The 19,384-nt window shown below is 32.9% G+C and overlaps 1 protein-coding gene across 1 annotated transcript in view; it reads right to left on the reverse strand.

Annotated features, from left to right (window-relative positions):
• Positions 1-5,347: 5,347 nt before the first annotated feature.
• LOC127835351 (peroxidasin homolog) overlaps positions 5,348-19,384 on the reverse strand; it is a 36,681-nt gene continuing 22,644 nt past the window's right edge. The window contains exons 2-7 of the mRNA XM_052361732.1: positions 9,445-9,575; positions 8,223-8,442; positions 7,869-7,892; positions 7,423-7,722; positions 6,692-6,721; positions 5,348-6,133 (exon numbers count right to left, since the gene is read on the reverse strand). Coding sequence (XP_052217692.1) covers positions 6,009-6,133; positions 6,692-6,721; positions 7,423-7,722; positions 7,869-7,892; positions 8,223-8,442; positions 9,445-9,575 — 830 coding nt within the window. The 3' untranslated portion in view covers positions 5,348-6,008. The remainder of the gene's footprint in view (positions 6,134-6,691; positions 6,722-7,422; positions 7,723-7,868; positions 7,893-8,222; positions 8,443-9,444; positions 9,576-19,384) is intronic.

Raw genomic sequence — 19,384 nt, forward strand, 5'->3', positions numbered from 1 at the left:
ATAACCCGTAAAGCTTAGACATGTAAACATGAAAAAGCTTATTTCCAACGGGGTCCCTGGATTTAGTCGAACAGATCTTATAAGTGACTGTAAATATATTGTTTTTTCAGTTCTTAATATAGAATCGACATGATCCTACACATGATTTCTTCTACAAATTAAGTGAATCTTTCAAAAGTTGACGTGATAATACACTGACACAAATAAATAAATAAAAAATAATGAATTACATAAAATAAAACAAATCTCAAAGTAAAAATACATGGAATTCTCGTCTACCTTCATATCATTTAATAGATGTGTCTTAACACGTAAATATCTATTAGAATGATAAAACTATTTTTTTTTAAACAATATATACACAGTGCTTCACAAAGAGCCTTGTTCAAAATGTCGTGATTTTACCATTTACAAATTGTGTAGTATACATTGTTATAAATAAATCTTGCAACTGCTGCAACAAAATAAAACGTTTCTCGGGAATTATAACGATGTCGTATATGTATACAAAATATGGTGGTAAAAGTATGTCAAGGTAATCCTATTTCGTCGATCTTCAATTTCATTACGCCCTCAGTGCATGACAATAAGTAGGGTATATAAACGGCTAATAATACGCAATCTGTAATTTTACAACATTCCCTCGAGATAATTAACTTTGCGAAAACTATCTAGACCTATTTGTATGGACCTAAAATAGTGTCAAGTCCTCTAAGCCACAGTTAATCTCTGTGAAAAATACGCTATCATTAAAAATGGTCTTCATTGTCTAATACGCTGAGGTAAACGCCAAAAAAGATATGATTTTATAATGAATGAAATTTTCTTCCCGTTCTATGTACAGTACAGTATTAAAATATGAATAGATGTAGAACATACAACTCCGGACCGAGCACTGAGGAACAACAAACTTATCAATCGCTATTAACATCGCTTGCCTGTTGCCTCTACCTATTCTAGCGGTATTCCAATTATAACACTTTAAACAGTAATTTTGAATGATTTAAATCGATCTTCTGATTTTCACCAGCATATTGGTGCGCTTATCATAAAGCTAAATCAATACGGGATATGTCTTAAAAAATAAGTTTACCCTCATTTTAATTACATAAAAACATAGAAATACACAACCAAGTTTTTGTATTTTGACCTTCTACAACCGTATTTCTGCTTCGATTATCATTAATGGTGATGCTTAGAGCATACCTTTTATCTTCACTTAAATGTTATCTGAAGTAGTGTTTGGTTTCGAGCGCCTTTAACGAGGTTTAAACCCCGATTGCTTTTGAATGGACATTATCAGAGCGATAATCCCAGTTTTATTTGTTTGTCAGTTATGAGCGAGTGTTTCGAGCTAGTAAAGTTGTTATGTGTGCAATGTTCTTGCCATAAATAAAAATGTTCATGGTTGAATACAGTTTCTTATCTGACTGTGCAGCTGAAGTTTCACTTTGTGTTTAGGTATTTGCCTTTCTTCTAAAATGTGCTGTTCTTGTTGTTTTTAGTCAAAACTGTATTCATCTTATATTATGGTAAACATGCCGCTCAAAGTTTCGATAGATATTTCTAGTTATAATTATGGTGTGGTAATGTATATAAATTAAGAATATATCCTGCGTCAGAGTCGTATATAAACATTAATTAAATTTAAAATAATGTGTAAACACTAAGGTATTTTAACGATAGGTGAGAAGTTTTTATTGCACATCATAGTGGTAACGGTGTATATTATTGGCACGTGAAATTAATGCACACTCATTATATGAGATATATTTAAATCCAAAACATGTGGTAGAATATTGATATTTTTTTTTCTTACAAATATTTAGGTAGAAACTGCGTTTGAATTGCAATAGCTAATGAAATCTAATATAGTTGATGTACTTTTAATATTCCGTATATTCTAGAAAATGATCAACTAAGCTGAGTTAATTAATGTTAAACGAAAGCATTCTTTTTTCGTGCAAACACGTGTTAAAGTTTACGGTTGGATTACCTTTCTTTGTGTTGCAGAGTGTCGGTAAAAGGTCATAAAAAGGACTGAATTATTGTGTTCACGATTAATTTGCATACGTACGTACATGTATACCAATTCCTTAATTTTTGACACTGGATTTGTGAACTTATGGGTGATCGTCTATGTGTGATTTCAATTCACTTTTCATTTAATTGTTTAAAAAGTAGATGGAGATTGCCTAGAAACTTGATCAAATTACAATGACCATCGTAAAACTTTGCCAAACTGAATGTTCTCAAATTAAAGTACCCATTTTCTTTCAGATTTGCCTGTTTGAGATAAAGTAAGCAAAAGTAAGTGAAGTAATTTTAAACGGTTAACACTTACGATTCGTCTTTTTCAGTATGACATTTATGTGCAAAATTGGTTTTCCCAAGGGATTAAACAATTTTGCATATTTTCCGCATGGAAGCTAATCTCATTAGATGTTTTTTTTTTCAAGGAAGCGTTTATTCTTATTAAAAGATTTTAAGCATTATTAAAGTATTTGCGTGAGTTGCGTTTAAAATAATTTTAAAGCGATTATCTTTTTAAATTTAATAGCGTTCATATATTAAAATACGTCAATACACGATTTAAAAAAAATACTCATATCTGTTTTTCTTATCATATACAATGGAATAAAAAACTTATGCGAGTTAAAAACTAAACATGGAAAAACAAAAAATAAAAATACCAAGTGAAAGCCGATTTTGAAGAAACAATTAATTGTAACTGTATGCACGGAGACATCCATAAATTATCAAAAGCATGTATCGCATATTCTATCATAAATTCGCTTTCTAAAAGGAACAACAGGTAGTGACGTTTGTGAATTTCGGTTCTCCTTTACCATGCTTGTTAATTAAAGCAACCTAGATCTTCTTTTTGATATATATTATGTATTGCTGTCTAAACTTTTGAAATTTAAATAACACAATAACCACCATCATCATCAACAGCACCAACAACATCATAAAAAGTGTCTTTACACATTTTTCGTTTTTTATAACGTTATTTAAACGCATAGTTTGTTAAGTTTTTAGATACATATTTTTATTTCCCAAGTGGGAACGCTATCTTTCCTCTCTATGACACTTCTTACACGAGAAATCTAGAATCAATTGGAGAATTATACCGATCTTTTTTAGTTACCCCTTGAGTACGCTCGTGTCTTTTTTGTGACAGCAACGTTCTTATATTGAAACAAACTACGCATATATCGTCCTTTGAGAATGTAATACAACACTTTGAGAATGTAATACAACACTTTGAGAATGTAATACAACCGCTTTTCTAGAGATGACTATTCTTCTTAAATAAATATTCCAAATGATCATTGACAGATGCTTGTAATATGTATCTTATCCAGATAAAAACGACTTCGTGACTAATATTTAGCGACACATATCCTTGAAAAACGAATCCTACGTATCGCCTTACGTATGATGATTTCCAATAATCGTATACCGACTATGTAAATTATAATGTGCCCAGGTATAAATATTTACTAAAAACAAACGCTTAATTGATGCAAAAGGGAAAAATAAAGATAGGAAATAAACATAAATTGCAGTTTCAACTCGCGTGTTAAACGCTGGGCCTCAGCAGACGCACACAACTGACACCTTATGTTTATACATGAGGATAACATATTTGCAACACAATGGTGATTGAGTATGCATACATATAAATATAGGCTTTATCTGACAAATACGACGAGGTACTCGGCTTTTTGTTCTTGAACACTTTTACTATCGTAGTACATTAACACATCGACAAAATATTCTGCAGTAGCACATCATTAATAAATAGAGGCCATTACATTTAAAATTTAAACCGTCATATATGACATTTACGTTATTTCGTGGCATAGTGTGTGTGTTAGGTGAGCGTTTTACTATCATACAGTCGACCGTGTCTCAGCTGAATATTAACACTTATAACTTTCGTCTTTCTCAGCGTTTCTTCCGGCCTCTTTTTAATACATTTAAAAATGTACTGACCATAACCAAAGCAAAGTCGGATGGATAATATGATGCATGTTAATATCATTACATGCTACTTTCATGACCATAAAATGTGCTGATAAATGTGTCCTGTTCGTAAAATAGAAACATCGAGCTCATTTTATCGACTGAAAGTGCAGATAATAATATTTCTTATGTCTGAATACGAAAAAAAAAATTCAATTATACATTCATATAATACATTCTAGAAAAATACATGGTCCGATAAAAAGTCTTTTGGCATTTTCCATACGACAATGCTTAAGAGCAAAAAAAAACACATAAATACAAACAAAATCGCCGCTGTTGAATATAATTGTTTTTTATTATTAATAAAGTAGAACCGATTTAAGGTTGTTTAACTTATTAGTATTATTAAGAACTAAGTGTCGAGAATGCGCAAACCTTTGACAAAATATAATGAAGCCAAAACGGCGTTAGTATTTTCATTAGTTATTAAAGTACTACTGGTGTTTGGGACTTGGCACTGGATTAACTAGAGATATTTATAACACACACCATCAGTTACTAACAGTGTAACTTATGATCATGCATTTGCATTATTCCGAAGAAAAGAACATATGAGAGAAGAACAGTTGTTGTAACATGTTTTTTCTATATTTAACAATTATTTATATCTGGTTTGTTACGTTGATGTATGATATCATCATAAAAAAGTTATGCTTTTTTAATGCATCTTGCAAAAAGATAAATACTATTGGAATAGTTCCGTTATATCAGGCTGGCGAATTATTGCGTGCCAGCAACTGTCAAACAGCCATGCGAAGCAATACCTTACAATTAAGTTTCTTAAAATTCACGGCAGTTTTCCCTTAGATATAGAACGTTCACTACTATTAGCTGTATGTGAGTTTAACCCATTTATGCATAGTGGACTCTCCCATACTTCTTAATTGGATCAATTTATTTCCAAAATTAGGGATGTCTAGTATATTTATTTCTATATTTATAATTTTTCTCACAGAAATTCCTTTAAGCAAACAGCGCAGACCCTGATGAGACGCCGCATGATGCGGCGTCTCATCTGGGTCTACGCTGTTTGCCAAGGCCTTTTTTTCTAGACGCTAGCCATAAACGGGTTAAATAATAATTTATCATACGCATTTTTCATTGTGTATATATCGGAATGCTAAACGCACACTCACAATCTCGCCCTTGAAGTAAAATGTATTAAAGCTAACGTTATGTGTTGTAGCGTTTACAGAGAAATGTGCATTTAAAAAACAACATGCGTTAAAGAAATTGCAAACTATGACCAGAGCTAACGCTTCGAAACCCACCAACAACTCAGAGTATTAACAAATATGTATTACGTCTATCGTGTAAGTTTATTGTATAATTAACACAATAATGGATGATCTATTTACAATATGAATCACACGTACTTTAAAAATTATGTGATCACACAATTACTTTAAATGCGATTAAGCGCCATATGACATAATATCATTACAGAAATATAGGATCTGGCACGAGTTGTCGTATCATACCATATTTTATTAAACGAGTTCAGGAATTTTGTTAGTAAGCGAGCCTTTGGCGAGCTTACTAACGAATTTCCTGGACGAGTTTAATAAAATATGGTATGATATGACAACGTGTGTCAGATCTTTTTTATCACATGCTTTTAAATGAGCAAATTAAATAAATATTTACGTAAACATAATGATAAATCCCGAATGTTGTTTACATTTCGTGACGTCATTTGACGTTGCAACGTCATTTCAGCAAAATAACAAAATGCGATTGGTCAATAAACGAAATCTAAGCCAATGAAAACGCTTAAAAATAATGTATTACACATGTGTTATATAAAAAAAAAATTTAATGGTTGTATTACATGGGAAACAGGGTATAGCATGTGATAAATCACTATAACCGACAACGACAAAAATATGCCGTCGTGATCTTAAAAAAGAAATGTAATTATCTCACATTTATTACAGTCAATAATATCACAAAACAACATTGTTCTACAACAATCACACGCACGCTGTTACTGTCAATATAAGGAATAGAAGTAACACTTGCGGCTCCTTGTGATTGAAGGCTGCAGAGTGCGCTCCAGACTCAGCTGACCTTATGGAATCGCTTTCTTCTCCTGGTGCTGCGCAAAAAGCAGAACAATTTCCTTTGAATGATATGTGTCGTGTTCTGGGAAAACTGGGCATAATGCATGTGCGTTAAGTGTCGTCTCATAATTAGCATGTGCAGTCCACACAGGCTAATCAGGGACGACACTTTCCGCTTTTATGACATTTTTCGTTTAAATGAAGTCTCTTCTTAGCAATAATCTAATTTAGGCGTAACGTGTCGTACCTGATTAGCCTGTGCGGAATGCACAGGCTAATCTAGGACGACATTTTACGCACATGTATTATTCCCAGTTTTCTCAGAACACGACTCATATATCAACACAGCTATTTTATGTATAGTGATATATAGTATACACACGCATAAATAACAAGCAGTACGTGTATTGCATTGACTTGTTACGTGAATAATTGATTGGTGTACAGATGTTTTGTCGTTAAAACGTGTATGCGTTCATACAAATGGTAAGTTTATTCTCAAGTTGTAGTCGTTATGATGTAAATCATTTCTCAATGAACAATATGAAACTTGCATGTTTGACTGAACTGACAAATAAAAATGAAGTTCTCACCCCTTGGAACGATGCTGCCGTCTTTATTTACTGAAATAAATATAATAAATAGTACCTACATGTATATGTATTTGTCGTGCATAATATATGTTGATAGGAATGCAACGCAATATAACAGTTATGTAAGTCGTGAGTGAACAATGAGGTTATTGCATATTTACACGTGTGTTAGTTATTAATTATGGTATAAGTGTGAGGTTGGACGCGTCATTTAACTGGTTGAAACCATCGATGCGATGTATTGAAGGTTCAACAACAGCTTTATTCTATTTTATGTTTTATGTCGTTTTTTATGCGAATTGTACGTAATTGTTAAGACAATTATTCACTCACTTTAAATAAAAGATCAGGGTTGTTTATAAAGAATGTCTCTTCAAGTAATGTATCTGGAGTTGCATTATGTATATGTATTGTCTACCTACTAAGAGAGCTGACAAACTTCATCTACGTACACTTTATCTTTTCAAACACAAATCATTATTATATGACATTGACATATAATCAGTTATATACACGTGTAACTTAACGACTTCGCTTTAACATAATCCAGTGCCTATGTTTCAAACCAAAATCCAATATTATGCATGTACAGTACAGATTGTAATAACTCGTTGGGTGAATCAGCCACATGCTGTACGTTCATTATTTTTTAAATAAAATATCGCTTACCAAAACTATAAACACTAATAATAGTCAATGTATTTAAATTCAAATGACAAAAAGTGTTTTACCATTTAGGACATGAACTGTGAGACTGTCGACCTCAATATCGGAGCTCCGGCACACATAGTTGCCGCTGTCACCCAAGGTGCTGTGTTGTATTGTTATCTCGCTGATGTAGGACAACCCCGGAAGTGGCCTGTGCTTGGTAATCTCTAGCCGCCCGTACCAATGCGGATGTGACGTCGTCAGCTTGGTTCCATCAAAGAACCAATCAATGTCGTCAGGTGCTCTGTCAACACCGCTTGCGTTGCATGTCAATTGAATGTTACTGTACTCGTTCACATACTCTGTTCCATATATTGTCACTTCTGCAATAAACGGATATAATGCATATAATTGAATTTCAATAGTTTGGGTCATAATTATAGTAATGCAAGTTTTGCACACCAATGCCATTATGAAAATTCGTTTTCATAAAACAACATAATATAATACGAATTTTGGTATAACTTACGAGGCTTTCTTTTTGCTGGATAATCTGAAATACGTAAACAATGAGATTATGATTCAGTAAACAATATTTTGATTGAAAACTCCAATATATTTACTACATAAAATAATCCGCTTCATAATTATGTTTTATAAAACTGTTCGTGAACATGTTATAAATATTGATTGTATATGCTTATTATTTTTTTAAATTCTCACCGCAAGAACTAAAATAAATTCGACGCTAATATAAATGACAGCATAAGAATAAATGAAGATACAAGGTTTAGCTTTATGTAACGTTTGCACAAGCTAAACAAGCCAGGCAATATCAATTTCGTAAAACAATGATAATTTATGAAGAAGCAAATTTACTTACTTAAAACATTAAGCGCAACATAGTGTGTATATATTCCTGTGGCACTTATTTGACATTCGTAGACGCCCGCGTGCTCTGGTTGCACGTTCTTGATGAGCAAATTCCAGCGGCTGTCCGACTGTGAGATCTGCTCATGGTGGATGCTGATTTCCGACGCCGGAGTGAAGACGACCTCCCCGAGAGTTAGGGGATTTTCCTCGGATGCCTTCCGCCACACTACCTACGATATCAACCAAACAATTTCATAACGGTTATACAAACTATTGTTTAAAATGTATTTCACAACAAAACGCGCGTTAAGCTTATTTCCATTAACCATGAATGTACCTTTCTGATCCCTTTTATGAAAGTTGCTGTAAGTACTGATCGGTAAATGTACTTTTCATTGTTAAAGTTCATTAAATCAATATCACAGTGTGTCACTTTGCATGCCAATGCATACACACATACATGTAAGTAATAGAAGCAGTACGGAGTAAAATATTAAGGTAGCTGCAAAATCAAAACTCGGAACAAAATAACTTTGTGAAGAAATTAACGAGCAATGTTTTGGCGCGAACATTTGAAATACGTAATGACCTTGCAACTATACTTTTAACATAAATTATTCCATTTGCGTTTAAAGTATGCACACATTGCTATTATAGTAAATTGTCAATAAACGCTATTTATTTATATTGTCAGTTAATATCGGATATCAATAAGATAAGCAATATGTGTCTAATTACTGTATGCTTGTTTAAGTAAAGGCAAATAACGAATTGTAATTTTACAAATAATGAAACTATGTTCACCACAAACTGTGACATAAAACACCATGCGGTGTCACCGCTGTTGAATAGTCTATATATGCAAGCTTGAGCTTAATTCGCTTTATATGCGCAAAATCTCTCTTTAAAAGGGAACTTATTACAAAACACAAGCGTTTAAATCAACATTAACCACATACTTTGGCTATTTAATAGAACAACACTAAAACACGATAACAATTTATATAAAAATGCTACTTCATCTGCATAAACACACACACACACACACACACACACACGCACGCACGCACGCACGCACGCACGCACACACACACACACACACACACACACACACACACACACACATATATATATATATAGACAAATGTGTTTGCATCAGCGTTACTGTAGTATATTTGGAAATAGTGCTTAAAATTAACTCATATTAGTCTTATTAATGTTACATTATTTACCATTTTCGGACCGAGGTTTTTTATGTGACAATGAAGCTCCGCCAAGTCTCCTCGATGGACAGTTACGTTAATAGGAGTCGGCACGAACTTTGGAATGGCTTGTCTTGAGGTAGGTCGCCGCGTACTTTCTTCTGAAATGAATAACGCATAATATCGCTATAATTATGGAATTTTGAATGGCATTATTATATCGTCTAAAATACACGTTACTGCAAAAACATGTTTTTTGTATACTGGTATGTCGTTCCAACAGCTGTTCTAATTAACTAACCGTTAGATGACCGTGATGACCGAAATGGTAACATATGGCATATTCAGAGCCATAATGTTCAATGAGCCATATTTTATTATATATCATACATACTTCAGGACAGTTATACATGGATAGATATTAAGAATTGGTGTTGGGCTTTGAATTAGTACAGAAACTTCGAATAAAATGTATTTACTCGGCCAACGGACATTAATAAACAGTATGCAGTAGTCTTATCGAAACAAACATTTACTTTAAAGCTATAAAGCGATACAAAGCTTATTTTGCAGGTTTCACAACTCGTCGGAGAAAAGTAATTAATAATTCCTATGGGTTTTTGATTGCTAAATCAGTACAGACTATTTGAAAACCTATGTTAAATCTAAATACCACACCATTTTTCAATGTTGAGATGTTTTCGGCACTTCTGAGTTGTAAATAAACACTGTATTTGCGCATGTATTTGATAATAAAATATTGTGGGTGTTTTCTCATCGTATTTTGTATTGTATGTAACGTGTAGTTACATTTAGTTTCGAATTCATTATGATTACATTGTATTAAATATCTCATTTTAAGATTTTATTCACTCGATAGGATAAGCTATACTGGGCGCATTGGTAAACAAACTCAATTAAGAAAAAGCATAAATTAATGTTGTATGTGCATGTCTTAATATACGCCACTTGTTTGTTATATGTATATACGTCAGCGTTACTCAAACAAAATAAGATGGTAATGATTGGTACGGTCAGTTACTTTAATGACATGTATAACATAACTGTCATGTGTGTTCTAATCATACCTGAGCATATATGATGTCTAGTAAAACCCATACGCTTGAAGACACATTCCAGGTACATACATGTATATCGATATATATTTACAAGTTTTAATATTACTAAGGTTACAAAGAATGCAACAAAGGATGCAATGTAACACAATAATTGCTTAATGAAATGTATTTACGACTAATCAATATTATCAAGGGGATTTGTTTCTACAAAATATGTGTTGGCAATTACTTGTAATATAAGGCGTAAATGCTAATTGTAATAAAATATCACTATTTTGCATATCATATTTGGTTCAATACACAAAAGGCCTCATATTAACACATATTTGAAAAATAATAAACACATATCCTGGATTATGCCTGAGTTTAAATATTATTGTATTGCTCCACTTATTAGATATGCACTTTTAAAACAGAACACATAACTGATATTACAGTTTGAATGTTTATTGATAACTATCGCAATGTTATCTTTCGCAGTACATTCCAAACAAATCAAAGCTTGTCTGCTGCAATCTCTTTTAAAACCGCTTGATATATACAAACATTAACTATTCGTTGGTGTACACGTATTCTTGTTTTAGTCATGAGCGTCATACGAATGCAATAAAATTATTTTCGGGTGAAGAACATTTAAATTATACTAATATTTTAAGGGAGAAAGCAATGGATAAATAGTTTTATAGTAATAAGCCATGCCGAAACAAGGCAGTGAAATGCTCCTTTGTCACGGCTAAATACTAGTTTTGAGACACAATTATACCATTTAAACGGCTTTTATCTGCATAACTATAGTACAAGTAATATACTTGTAATTATTTGATGCATAAAATAGCGTAAAGCATATTTAAAGAAGTGTATGCAACTGGATAAGGAAAAAGTGTGTTCCTCTTACATTGTGTAATTTTTTGTATGCATATGAGGTGATATAACGTAGTATATTTTACGCTTATCTGTGCTAAAACGTGCACATACATTGAACACTTACTCGTTATACTGTCCATGCCTGGTACTTTTATTTGTCGACTAATCTTATTTTTAAATAGAGAAAATGGAACCCTTTTAAATCGTCAATTACAAACATCATTTCATCTTAGTGTCGTATATTTAAATGCGTGTGTGCATGTCAATATAAAAAGGAGACTCATGTGGTATGCGTGCTAATAATGTGTTAATTCTCCAGGGGTAATCAGCGGCGCAAACTTTGTCTCGACAACTCAATCATCATCATATACTGTTTTATAATATGTCGCTGTCAGCATGTGTTTGACCCCGATGATAACGTTTCTTTTTTCCCAAATAATGAAGTACTAATGCTTTAAACACATAAGATGTCGAAATTGCCCTGTATTGCAATATTCATGAAGCAATATTTAGATAATCGCATACAATTTTCATCTAGTAAATTGATTGAATGAATTTTAATTTTAATTATTTAACATACACCCTGAACAAAACAAATATGCTGTTCAAATATGTTTATAAACTGCATATTTGCTTTCGTACTTAAATCTGGATATGCAAAATAAAACTAACCACAAATTATACATAGAAATATATGTGTTTAGTTTAATGGCATATCCTATATACATTCATTGCGCCGTTGTCCAGATTTTAAAAGAACTAAGTCGATTCTTGTTTTGTTAAGCAGTTGTTGTCTTATCAATTGGTTATGAATTCTGAAGGTACTACCAATATCGTATATCGAAATAGGAACACTGTAAATAATAAGCTTGCCTGTCTGTATGTGGTCCAAAGCTGTGGGATCATTTTTCGCTTTGGAGATTTAAGCGTTGAATAGATGAAAACTCTTTGGTTTTAAAGTTGTTTCAAAATTACATCTTTATAACTAAACATTGCGAAATTTATCAGTATTTATAGAAGAATGTATAGATATTCTTGATTAATGCCATTGTTCTGGATATCTGCCAAAGTTCCTGATAGCGGAAGGCAAGTATCGATATATGCGTTTTGGAAGTTGTTAGTCGTAGACAATTTACGATTCGGTTGTTCTGACGGGTCTACCACTCATATTTGCCAAGTCAATATGTATATACATTTATATCGGGTCACCGTTGTAAACTAATACAATTACGTATCACACTGCATGACGCCATTCACATGTTTTCCGTTGTAAAAAAAGTCAAACAGGTTCATCGTATTGGATGTGTCTAAAATGTTCACTCTACAATTTTAGCTTTCACATCTTATTCCTTTGACTTCCATCAAACATTATAAATATGGTGCTGTTATGTATATGTAACATTCAGTTGTTAATTTTGTCTAGGTTGTTTCATTTCAAACCCATTTAAGCCTAGCGTCTAGAAAAAAAGGCCTTGGCATAATGCGGCGTCTCATCAGGGTCTGCGCTGTTTGCTTAAAGGAATTTCTGTAAGAAATATTCTAAATATAGAAATAAATATACTTGACATCCCTAATTTTGGAAATATATTGATCCAATTCAGAAGGATGGGACAGTCCACCAGGCTTAAATGTGTTAAATTATCTGAATCGCGATGCTAAGATATGTATCGGTATCTACACATTTTGTATTGAGGCATTATCGTGTAAGGTACGGCTAGCCATCAAAGCCGTTAATGATTTTCAGTTTTAATTAGTGTAGGTTTATTATTTAATCTACTTATTGTCTTGGATGTTATAGGCACACTAGGTATGTCAGTCTCTATAAATATGAGACTTTAGAGCAAAACAGGAAATTCTCTTGTGATAATATATTTGAATTTCCTATATTCATTGTTTGAGTCGATATTTAATAGGATGTTAACTAACAAAACAATTATTTTGTGAATACAGTTTTATATTGATAACGCAAATAATTATTATCCATTTATTAACAACAAAACACTTATCATTACATCAAAATAATAGATGCTTATTTTGATCAGCATTTTGTCAACTATTTATTGGTCAACAAGCAAAATCATGTATAGTCTTGATTTTCATAAAACCAAATACTTTCGATGCAATAAACTACTGCAATATTATTGCGAAATAATTGTGTGTATGAAACAATAAGTGATCAAGTAAACTATGTTAATTGGCATCCAAGTGTTCAACACAATTAAGGATAGTTGGTTTAGACCCGTAGGTTAACTGGATTGTTATCTACATGTAATACATAAGCATACCAAATTGTGCAAATGTTCTAATTGACGGCATAATTGTCAAGCATTAATGTATAACATTATCACATAAAAACGTTTCCTCATAAAACGCGTTTAAACACATAGATGTAGGTTCTATACACAGACATTTTACTAACATTAACTATTGGTTTACGTATCAAATATTGTATTTTCCGTGTGCGAGCATATAACAGTGTATTTAATAATGTTTATTCGCTTAAGAATAAACTATCTTATTCAACACAAAGGCTATTTTCCACGCTGTAACTCTAAAAACAAAACTCTTTATGAAATGCTATAGTCCATTGTATCACTTAGACTCGTCCAATTATATAACCCGATTGTTTTCCTCGTGGTCATTTCTTTTCGAGCTGACCATGAAACCGAGTAATTCACTGCTTTATGAATTTTACATTTAACCACCCTCCCTCCCCCTATACTACTTATTGTAACACGATGCTTGCCAGATTTTGTTAAATTTCAGTATTGGCGAGTTTGACAACCTCCCTTAGAAGCATACATCGTCAAGGCTGGGTCTTCACAGCGTTTAGAACACCGTCAGTCGGTTAGGTCAAATGTGTACAGAGTTCAACTCCCGACGACAGGATCCTGTGTAATGAACTGTACCAGTGTTGGAAAACAAAGACTTATGTTTATCGACATAGTTTCCATGAACACACTTTCCTCTTGTCACAGGGATGTGTCACTATATACTGCTTTTTCCCGCCGTTCTGGGGGGAATCTGTTTAATACAAATCGTCCCAGCCTTGATATTTAAATACCAAACCTTTTGGTGAATTGTGTTTAAATATTTTCTTGGTGTTTGTCGTTGAATAACATGAATATCGTTAACGCAACAAAGATCTTTCAGATTTTCATATCATGTTTTCGATGTGATGTGCTATCTCATAATCTTTAAATTGACATACATCATTTGTTAAAAAGACCCTTAAAACTGAGGATTTTGGCCCAGGTATATTACAATAGCCTACGCCTATCATTATTATAACATACATTAGGACTTTCTCATTACACTAAATGTTATTTTTATCTCGTATTTCGTTAAAAGAAATCCAAGCATTATATCAAACAGGCCCAACGCTTGATAACAAATATGAAAAGTGTTAATATAATTCAAGATTCAGCTATGCAAATGTGCTGAGATCACAGACAGTCTTATTTGTATTGGCTGTGAAGTTCGCTTGAAGTTGTTTCATGAAGCTTTTGCGCCTTTCCAAGTGTTGACGGGAATTGATTCTGAGAAAGACAAACAGTTGGCAAAGAAACACATTAATAATGGAAATTGAAGCTAAAAGACAGTGAGTATTTTTGGGAAAAAATTATCACGTTTTAACAAAATAAAACAATGTGAAGTTATCTTTTAAGAACATTTTCTCATAAATCATCTCATGACAATATACATGTATACTTACTTTTATGAATATTAATAAATCATGTGGCCTCTACCGTATCGGCAGCTTTTTGTATTAAACCTAGTTACAAAGTGTTTGACTCGATGTATCCATGGTTCGAATTCGGTAGATATTTGTATTTGAACACATAACCAGGTTTGATAGAGATAAGATTGGGCATTGAAATGCATTTGGCCGCTTGAGTGTTCAAAAGCATTTTCTTTAATTTTACTGTATGACCTGTTGTTTAACCTTACGATACACAGCATCAAACACTAATGAGAGTTTGTGAGGACAAATGGTCTAATCAAGTGTCAAGAATATTTGGCAAATACTGTATTGACATGTTTAATTTTAAACACATCTGGAACCTTGGGGTTTGAACGCACGTGTCCCATTTTCCAGCTCTGCAGAGATATCGTATGTACTAATTTTCTGATAACGTTTTTTGAAGATTTGCGCGATGAATGTACCCTGTAAAGTATTTTAAAGTGTTTTCTCACATTTGACCTACAGATATAGTCGTGTGTTCAAACGGGACTTAGTTTCGAACTATCATATGGTCACATATTCTGGATAAGTTTCATGACGGATAAATTTGAGAGTCTTCAACATATAAATGTGTGTAGTGGATGACGCACAACGAATGATGGACGACGGACAAAGAAGAATCAAACAACCTCATCATTTGCACTTGGTACGCAGGTGAGCTAGAAGCACATGGTAGCATTATGCAATAAAGCAACATCAATGCCCAATTGCATATTTAATGCACACGGTACAACTTTGTATAGGTTCTATCAAGACGTGACTTAAGCACGGTTAAATCAGTCTCGGAAACCATGTAACATTCAAGTAAAATATTGTCTTCGGAATCTTGAAATAACACAAATAATTTACATTTGATAGTATAATTCAATAGTGTAAAAACCTAATTGATGTCGAGTTTAAGGTAATGATTACGATTACGTTACAAATAGTGATAGTCGGGTGTTATAAGATAACCGTTACTGATGTAGGGAGGAAATCCAAGTGCAATGTATTATTCACATCGTTTGATAACCATTACTTCCATCAAATATAAGTAATGTATATATTGAGAAACATATAATAACAAATCAAGTCTAACACTGCTTATATGTTAGGACGAACGATGTTTTTGCAAAATCATCGCAAGAGTCGCGTTTCAATCTGTAAAAAGTTCTTTGAATTTGCATTGAAATGTTTTAACCGATTGTGCTAAAACATTAATAATGTAATTGTTTTTTTAAGGTTCAATTCAATTACCACGAACACGTTTCCCTAGGTGAATGGCACGGAGAAAGACATAATTTGTGATTTGAGTCTTTTACCTCAATGACATGAATTAATGGAGTGCTGCTCCCAGGAGATACATGAACATATTGACGAGGTAGTCGAACTATTTAATTAAATACAAAACAACGTGTTTGAAATAGTACAAACTACAGGTATGTTGTTGCATGTATCAAACATGGCAGTTCGTAAAATTATGGGTTATTTTTACAATAGGCTGTACAGTAACCATGCAGATATTTAAATATTGTTTCTGAAATTTAACGTGCATTCAAATAGGTTTTAATTCTCTATGGTGGGGTAAACCCCCCCCCCCTCCCCCCCCCCCCCACTCGCCCTTCAAATATTACCGAATGTCCTACGCGCTTGTCATTCATACAAATGGCTCGATGGGCACGAGGAGAAACTATATTTAGTAAAAGATGACATTTTTTACTGACCTTACATTAAGTTAATTATTGCCTTTTTTTCGTTCATATCTTTGATTGAACATCCATGCTTAATAACACAGAGTTGATTCGATATAGAGATATTTATTCATAACGAAACGTATTGAATTACGATCAAATTTTGTGTCATTTAATATAGCTTCATTCGAAATGCATTTAAAACATAATCATCAAAATTGTGATAACCCTTGTAAGCAAATGTCGTAGTATATATATATTTATATATATATATATGTGTGTGCGTGTGTGTGTGTGTGTGTGTGTGTGTGTGTGTGTGTGTGTGTGTGTGTGTGTGTGTGTGTGTGTGTGTGTGTGTGTGTGTGTGTGTGTGTGTGTGTGTGTGTGTGTGTGTGTGTGTGTGTGCGTGCGTGCGTGCGTGCGTGCGTGCGTGCGTGCGTGCGTGCGTGCGTGCGTGCGTGCGTGCGTGTGTGTGTGTAATAATTCTTTCTTTCGTGTAGAATAAGACACAGATTTACTAGATAATAAGAAATTAAAGGTATGGTACAATTATCGAATTTGCATATTGTTTCCCAACGCGGTAACCCAATATACAACACGTCTGATTTAACGTGAACAACCACCACTGTAACAACAAGTGCTCAAATTATAAGTGCAAGAAAACCGTTAATGAGTAAGCATTCAATTTATATCGTAATATTCCAACATCATTACCATTGAAATCCGACAGCTGATCGTTTAAATTTGGTAAATGCGAACACTGTCTTATTAATATTCGTCAATTAATCTTACATACACACATTTTAGAACGACAATTGAAAAAATGATCAGCACGGCATCCTTCGCAAAGAAAATGATTATGTTTGCAATTTATTAAAAATTATCAATTGAGCTAATATGACAGAAGTTCTCTTTATGGATACAATTTATGTCGAGAAAACCAGATTTTCCAGCTTTTTTTTCTCAGCAAGATAGCACAAGAGCGCAAGAGACCGCATTTTTATAACAATGAAATCAACAGACACGTGTTTAAGTGGTTAAAGAAAATATGGAAGAACGTTTAGTAGCGTGATCAAATATAATGGGCTTTATACGCTTGTGAGCAATATTACACATTCATAACGTATAAATGAATTGCTGATTGTACAATCTTAACTGGCATTATTTTATATTATTAAATTTTACTTTTAGCTCATGTAAATTTAGAACAGTACATAAACGTGTGTATATATTCATGCGTTTAATATGTACCATGATTTTCAGATACTCAAGATGAAAATATATTTGCAATAGTTGTGTGCATAGTCATCTAATTGGTCGATAAGAGCATTGGCTAATATCAATCCACACACCATTGAAACTGATTTACTGGCAAACACCATTAATAAATGATGAGAGTGGAGTACAGAATATTTAAGACACTATCATCAACGTTACGAAACTGTGTAATATTAAAGGTTTACTTTAGTTCAACTGCGCGATATTTGAACGTCTTAAATATGAACATGATTACTTGTAAAATGTATGAAGATAGTCTATATAAACAATTTGTTTATATTTCCCAAATGCAACAGTAGCACATCTCTGAGTAAAATCATGTTCGCAGCATAGAGAAATGTTTAATAATGTGCGTCATGATTGCATGCAATTTGTAAATACAAGTACCTTCAAACTTAAATGTAAACACAATTCATTCCTTTCCAATTCTTGAGCTTAGCTTTTAAAATGAGAAGATTATTTTGTCATTATCGTTACAACAAATGTAATATAGCTATATGAATCTTTGAATGCAGTAGTTAATGACATATTTAACACTACTCCGTCACAAACGTTTTTCTCCTTTATCAATACTGCGTTACGTTTGATGAAGAAATAAAATGTGTATAAACAATATAAAGAACATTACACTTAATGAGAGATAAATAATACATATACGAGTGGGTCCAGGGAGAGGGCGGGGGGGGGGGGCGGAGGCTCGTACAGTGTGTTTTTGAATTTTGTACTTCTAACTTCGCTATGTTGTTGAAACGTTGACGTTTTTCGCCATAGCAATGGCTGTTAGTCCATGCAATTTTTCAATTGACAGTGGTTGCCAAACTGTCTGTATATAATATAATGATCCGGTATATTCAAGCTAGTAAAAGTCTGACGTACAAACTAGATAAATTTTGAAAATATGTGTGGGCGTTTCATTCTGACGTAATACTTAACGAAATCATCAAATGGATTAATATTTCACTATTGACATCACTTGTCCTGATACTTCTACGGCAACCACTTCTTGGTTTGCATCAATACTTACTTTATAAAACTGACAGCAACACAACACTTGGGCATTATTTTTGTGTGTATTTACGAAAAACAAACACGTCTCCATGTAATCTGATTTCAAACATGTATCAAATTATACTAATTATTGATTTGTACAATAATTATAGATACGTTAAAATGCTCAATGTTTTTAGAAGTATTTTCACACAACTATCTAATTTTTTTGTTGCTTTCCTTCGTATGTTAAATTTCGTAAAAATTGTGTTCTATCTTTTTGTTTTTTTCAGATGCTTGTGCTCTTTTGTAGTTGTTTTTTATTGTTTGCTTTTTATTTTAGGGTG

Source organism: Dreissena polymorpha, chromosome 6, assembly GCF_020536995.1.
Source record: "Dreissena polymorpha isolate Duluth1 chromosome 6, UMN_Dpol_1.0, whole genome shotgun sequence".
NCBI classification, from domain to species: Eukaryota; Metazoa; Mollusca; class Bivalvia; order Myida; family Dreissenidae; genus Dreissena; species Dreissena polymorpha.